At 49.9% G+C, this 6,489-nt stretch overlaps 1 protein-coding gene across 2 annotated transcripts; it reads left to right on the top strand.

Annotated features, from left to right (window-relative positions):
- Positions 1-337: 337 nt before the first annotated feature.
- SP8 (Sp8 transcription factor) lies at positions 338-5,674 on the top strand. 2 transcript variants are annotated; one of them, XM_053897721.1, is made up of 2 exons: positions 338-462; positions 1,480-5,674. In XM_053897721.1, exons 1-2 carry the CDS (start codon positions 442-444, stop codon positions 2,980-2,982), a joined length of 1,524 nt encoding a protein of 507 aa, XP_053753696.1. In that variant the 5' UTR covers positions 338-441; the 3' UTR covers positions 2,983-5,674. The 2 variants fall into 2 exon arrangements, with proteins under 2 accessions (XP_053753696.1, XP_053753697.1); XM_053897722.1 differs by lacking the exon at positions 338-462 and adding an exon at positions 634-856.
- The last annotated feature ends 815 nt before the right edge of the window (positions 5,675-6,489 follow it).

Here is a 6,489-nt window from a genome sequence, read left to right as displayed (position 1 = left end):
CTCTCTCTTCTCAGCACTGTCTGCCCTCCTCCCCCTCCGCCACAGTGTCCCTGCTACACTCACATCCACTACCCCTTACCCCCGCCCCCGGTCTGCACTGTCTTCTCCTTCTCAGCTTGGTCACACAGTTACATTGTTACACACTCACACACACGCTTTGTAACACGCGCAGCCACTCGCGCCCCTCCCGCTCTCGCTCCCCACCCCCCCGCGGCGGCCCGCGGCGGCGCCGATGACCTCACGGCGCGCGCGCGGCGCGGCCCGGCGAGGCCGCAGATTGGCTGGCCGCGCCTCCGCGGCACTTCAAAGCCGGAGAGGGAGCTACAATTGTGGTGGAATGGGCGGAACTGATCATTGTATTGCACACCTCTAAAAAAAACACTGCCTCTGATTTATCAATATAAAAAAGATCCTCTGAGAGGAGGAGGGCACTTTTGTGTGATGGCAACTTCACTTCTAGGGGTGAGTCTCAGGATTTTCTCTTGCTGGTTTAATTAGTTTCCTTTTATTGCCGATCGGAGGGGGTTAAAGTCGCCCCGGCCAGGCCACGGGCTATCAGTCTCTATTGAGAGCTTTTTTTTTTTTTTTTTTTCCTTTAAATACAAGTGAGTTTGGAGAAAAGAAAGAGGGGGAGAGGGGGGCAGAGTCACTTTTTTTCAGCGCAGGAAAAGGTTCGAAGGGCATTTAGACAAGCCACCTCGCAGCGCCCGGCCGCTCCCTGCCCGGGAGACGTGCGCCCGGCCCATTTTATACGCGACGATTTCGGGGGTAAAGAGAGCAAGTTTTTCCTCCTTGAGCAAACTGCAGATTTTCCCTCTTCCCCTTAAAAAATACCGCAGCCCGCCTTGTCTTGCAGGTACGTTGAACCCGTCTCTCTCTCTCTCTTTACTATTGTAGTTGTTTTTTTTTTAATTTTTTTTTTTTAAGCAAATAAAAAGGAAAGCAGGACAAGCGAGCAAGCCCTCTAGTTTGACCTCTTTAGGCCTGGGAGAAGCGACCCAGCATGGGTTTCTGGGGACCGGAACAGGATTTTCAAAGGTCTCTCTGGATTACAGGGGAAGCCCTCTTAAAAGCAATCCAATGGTTTTTCCCCAGGCTTCTCGGCAGAGGAAACTTCCTTTCTCCCCAATCTGGACTTTTTGCTTGCTTGTTTGTTTCGAGGTGCCTGGGGCCTTGTGTGCACGAGTGTTGTTTTAGGTGAGAATACTTGTCAAACTCTTCTTTAGCATGGCGCTTTGCTCCCGAATCGGATGCCGGCAGCCAAACTTGTCCCCTCCCGTAGAGTAGGAAGCAGCCGGGCGCCAGGGCTGTTGGGGGAGCCAGGTGAGTTGGTGGCGGCGCGCCGCAATGAGAGATGGGGTGCCGTGGGGCGTTTTGGAGGCTTCCGGAGGACTGATGCACATTTCTTTCCTCCCTCCCCCACCGGCCTTTTGCCCACTTCCCCCTCCCCCACCCATTCTCCTCTCCTCCTTCTCGCAGGAAGAACCGAGGTTGGGATCCACTCCTCTGGCCATGCTTGCTGCTACCTGTAATAAGATCGGCAGCCCCAGCCCGTCTCCCTCCTCCCTCTCGGACAGCTCTTCTTCCTTCGGCAAAGGCTTCCACCCGTGGAAACGTTCCTCGTCCTCCTCCTCCGGCAGCTGCAACGTAGTGGGTTCCAGTCTCTCGAGTTTCGGCGTGTCGGGGGCCTCCCGGAACGGCGGTACGTCCTCGGCGGCGGCGGCAGCCGCGGCGGCCGCGGCGGCGGCCGCGGCCCTGGTGTCCGACTCGTTCAGCTGCGGCGGCTCGCCGGGCTCCAGCGCCTTCTCACTAACCTCCAGCAGTGCCGCGGCCGCCGCCGCCGCCGCCGCCGCCGCCGCCTCTAGCTCGCCCTTCGCAAACGACTACTCGGTGTTCCAGGCCCCTGGTGTATCAGGGGGTAGCGGCGGAGGGGGCGGCGGCGGCGGCGGCGGCTCCTCGGCGCACTCGCAGGACGGCTCCCATCAGCCTGTGTTCATTTCCAAGGTGCACACCTCGGTGGACGGGCTGCAGGGCATCTACCCGCGCGTGGGCATGGCGCACCCATACGAGTCGTGGTTCAAGCCCTCGCACCCGGGCCTGGGAGCCGCCGGCGATGTGGGCTCGGCCGGCGCCTCCAGCTGGTGGGACGTGGGCGCCGGCTGGATCGACGTGCAGAACCCGAATGGCGCGGCGGCGCTGCCCGGCTCGCTGCACCCTGCCGCCGGGGGGCTCCAAACCTCGCTGCACTCGCCGCTCGGAGGCTACAACTCGGATTACTCGGGCCTGAGCCACTCAGCCTTCAGCAGCGGCGCCTCCTCGCACCTGCTTAGCCCCGCCGGGCAGCACCTCATGGACGGCTTCAAGCCAGTGCTGCCTGGCTCCTACCCGGACTCGGCCCCGTCGCCGCTGGCCGGCGCTGGGAGCTCTATGCTGAGCGCTGGGCCGTCGGCACCGCTGGGGGGCTCTCCGCGCTCCTCCGCACGCCGCTACTCCGGTCGCGCCACCTGCGACTGCCCCAATTGCCAGGAGGCGGAGCGGCTGGGCCCGGCCGGGGCCAGCCTGCGGCGCAAGGGCCTGCACAGCTGCCACATACCGGGCTGCGGGAAGGTGTACGGCAAGACGTCGCACCTCAAGGCGCACCTGCGCTGGCACACGGGCGAGCGGCCCTTCGTGTGCAACTGGCTCTTCTGCGGCAAGCGCTTCACGCGCTCCGATGAGCTGCAGCGGCACCTGAGGACCCATACCGGTGAGAAGCGCTTCGCCTGTCCTGTCTGCAACAAACGCTTCATGCGCAGTGACCACCTCAGCAAGCACGTGAAGACGCACAGCGGCGGTGGCGGCGGCGGCTCGGCCGGTTCGGGTAGCGGCGGCAAGAAAGGCAGCGACACCGACAGCGAGCACAGTGCCGCTGGCAGCCCGCCCTGCCACTCCCCGGAGTTGCTGCAGCCCCCGGAGCCCGGGCACCGCAATGGCCTGGAGTGACGCCCATTCCGTGGCTGCCCATCTCCTCGACCCCCTCCCGTCCCGGTCCGCTTGGGCCCCGTCTGCCCCAGCCTCTGTTCCAGCCTCTCTCCACTGCATCCTGCTCGCACTTTCTGTCTCTTTCTGTCTCTTTCTCTCTCACTTAACTCATTCTGTGACTTTACTTTGTAAAGGGCATATGGACATGTAAGTAACACGCTCTCCTGGGCCCTGGCTTTCCCACTCCACCAGGTAACACTGTCAGAGCCCCGTGAAGCCGTAACCGCCGGGTCTTTATTTCTCATCCTCTCCTCGTCCTCTCTCTGCCATCCCCAGGTTGTGACGGGCATATCTTTTAGAGGGAAACGGCCGCTGGAGGTAGAGCTGGACGAGCATAGTGCCTGGGAGACCGGGGGCCTATGCACGAGCGGGAACAACTCCGCTGAGCACGGTGGAGCGACGCCGTGGGGAGGGCAAGGCAGGAGGCCCGGACAGGGCATTCCCGCTGGGGCAGCCGCCCACTGGGTTCCGGAACCTCAGTATCAGGGGGCTCGGCATCTGAGAGTCCAGCCTGGCCGCTGCGTGCCGCTGCCCTCCTTGCGCAGAGCTGTTGCAACTGCGTCGGGGTGCCCATCTGGCGGCACCAAGACCCGAAGTTTGCGGAGTTAGCTCTCCCAACGTCAGCTCTGCCTCTTTTCCTTTGTTCCCTGAGGTGGAACCGATTCAAGTTTCAGCTAAGGGCAGTCTTGGCGAATCGCTGCAGCAGCCTTCTTTCATCTTTGTAACATTTTTTTTTTTTTTAACTAAAAAACTAAAGAAAAAAATGACAGCATTCTTCCACTTCGTTTCCCTTCTAGATAGTTTTTCCTCTAAGCAGTGAGCAAGTCTTTCTCTCGAAACTGCTAATATCGATCCCAAAGTTATTTTGATTGCATTAACTTAACTTATGGGGTGGGGGTGGGGTGAGGGTAGGTGTCTTTTTCTTATGCAAAAATACCCCTTTCCGGTGAGACCAGATTAACTATCTCCGTGTTTGTCCTTTTCTACCTCGTTTTTCACCGCTCCTGAGCATAATCTCCCAATCTTTTTTTGGTAGTCCAGCCATCAATTTGTATTGTACCCATTTCTGTAAATTCTTGGAATTCATTCAAGATTCTTAGGGTTAAACTTTTTTGTGTGTGATTTAAACTTATAAACACGTGAAGAAGCTATCGTTTATTTAAGACGAGGCTGTAGTTTAAATGCCAAAAGAGGGAAAATAGGAAAAAAAAAAAACCTTTGTAAAATATATCTGAACCTAATGGTTTGTACAACTGGAGAATCGTTCTAGATTAGTTACCAATTAATTATAACTCCACCAGTGTATGGGTGTGAGGTGCAGCTGTCCAGGAGACGATTTTGTATAGTATTTTTCTTGTACATTACTTCCAGTAAATATTTGAAAATATATTGAAGTAAAGTTGATTTTGTCACAAAAAATATTAAGAGTTATTGTGGCAGTGCTGAAGAGCTGCAGGTATTTTGAACTCACTTCTGGAGGTGCAGAGCCACAAACGCACTTTCGGGGCTTAGTTTTGCTCGAATATGAATTTAGATAGGTATCAAACTGTAACTACGACAATATTTGATAAATGTGGGATGACATTTAATTTAATGGAGCATGTACTTATTTGCATTTGCTGGCAGTTCAGGCATAGTTAAAGTGAGAGTTCTCCTATATTTCATAATAACTGGGTCTGCCAAAACCCATGTATTAAATAAATTGTCCAAGTGAAACTCAACTAACTTTGGCCTTTGTGTATTTCCTGAAGGTAATATTGTTAACTGTTAATAAACACTCCTGACACTACATTTAAATGTTTGCAGATTTTGCAAACTAATTGCTCATTGTAATGTTGAAATAATTTGGATATTTCACATTGAAATGAAAAGCCTTTCTCTGGAACATTTTAGACTTGCATTTTAAATGCATGAGATGTAATTGATTTATTTGTAATATTTTAAATGGTATTAATAAACTCAGATAAAAGACTAGGCCAGTTAATTTGTATTTTTTTTCTTTTAAAAATATGGACATTTGCATTTTATCTCAGTTAAATGTCTAATTTAAGCAAAGTATAACCCTGTTTTTGTAGGAATATTTAAATAATTGCCTTTAAGATATTACTTAGATGGAATGATCTATTTGGCAAAGCTGTGTTTCTCTATTTACCAAGATTAAGATTATAGTGTCTAAGAAATGTCATTAATTATTTACCAGTAGATTTAGCTCAAAGCATCAGGATTTACTGACCTCTTAAAATTTGTACTAAGTCACCAAACAATTCAAAGAAATTTCCCTGTTCTGCTTTCTTCTTTCCAGAAGGAGTCAGGTTATTGGCCATTGATTGTATTTGGTATTTAAAAGGCCAAGCCTTACATTGGAAGATCAATACATCTAAAATAAAAACATGGGTTTGGGGATAACTTTTGTTGTTAGGGGGTGGAGGAGGTCAAGCGAACAAAAGCTTGTTTTTGGCATTCCATGTCTTAGCTAAAGATTATGTAGAAGTAAATATCAGTAGTAGATTCCTGCTGAAATGAGTTATCTGTTCTTTTAAAGTCTCTAAACAGCCACCAAAGAAAAGGAAGGTTAAACCTTAATCTATTTACTAGGCTATTGTTCATAGGTGTCAATGATGCCAATAAAAAAATATTGTCTTGTTATGTCTAAGTGCATTTAAGCAATGAGTGTTCCTTGAGCCATACTTTGAAACATAAAATACTTTAAATGTTGACTGATGTTATATCAAACTATTTCATTATTAGATTAATATTATTATTTTGAATCAAATTGAATAAAAAGTTAGTGTGTTCAGATTCTTCTAAGTTTAGCTTCTTTCTTTCTCTTTGCATTCTCTCCCCGCCAAGTTCAGTCTTGGTGTACATCTGGACCTGAAAATTTTCCAATGAAATTTCTGTAAAGTCATTATTATCCATAGAAACTGAAGTGAAAATACAGAATACTATGAATATTGTAAATCCAGAAGAAAAAACAATTAGGGGTACAATATTTTAGAATAATGCAATTTGTTCCCAAGGGGAAGACTGCCTTAATCCTGTTTTCTATGTAGGTACTTGAGCCATCCATTCCCTATGGTTTTAGGCAAGCAAGTTAGCCCTGATTTTTTGGTATGCTATAGCTCTAAATAATGGTTTTGAAAAGTAAAATAGTCTCTTTCTGTCACTTTCTTCCTAGGAATAATATGCAGAACACAGTTTAAGTGTTGTTTCTTTTTTATTGAAAGTTGCAATGCTGAGGGATTCGGAGAAAACGGTTCTGAAGGAGTTAAATGTAGTGGCAGGTAAGAGGAAAGCTGCTTGGTACATTTGTAATATAACTTGCATTGCATACAGAATCCCATTTGATTTAAGAAGTGGTTAATGACAAGAAGAGATATTTCTGAAAGGTTTCTTTGGGTTAGTTGAGGGGGGACAGATTACAAACTTTCACTTTTCTTCATCCCCTCCTCGTCCCCCTTCTAGCTC

This window comes from Panthera pardus, unplaced genomic scaffold (assembly GCF_024362965.1).
Source record: "Panthera pardus isolate Hobbes unplaced genomic scaffold, ASM2436296v1 HiC_scaffold_8, whole genome shotgun sequence".
In the NCBI taxonomy this organism is placed as follows: Eukaryota; Metazoa; Chordata; class Mammalia; order Carnivora; family Felidae; genus Panthera; species Panthera pardus.
Note: the sequence above shows the minus strand (reverse complement) of the source record. Positions and strands in the feature narration are given on the sequence as shown.

What these genes read in the sequence shown, in the direction of transcription:
- SP8 (XM_053897721.1), top strand. Translation starts at nt 442, where the DNA reads ATGGCAACTTCACTTCTAGGG. An exon ending in TGGCAACTTCACTTCTAGGG is followed by an intron (nt 463 to 1,479) that starts GTGAGTCTCAGG and finishes TCCTTCTCGCAG; the next exon opens with GAAGAACCGAGGTTGGGATC.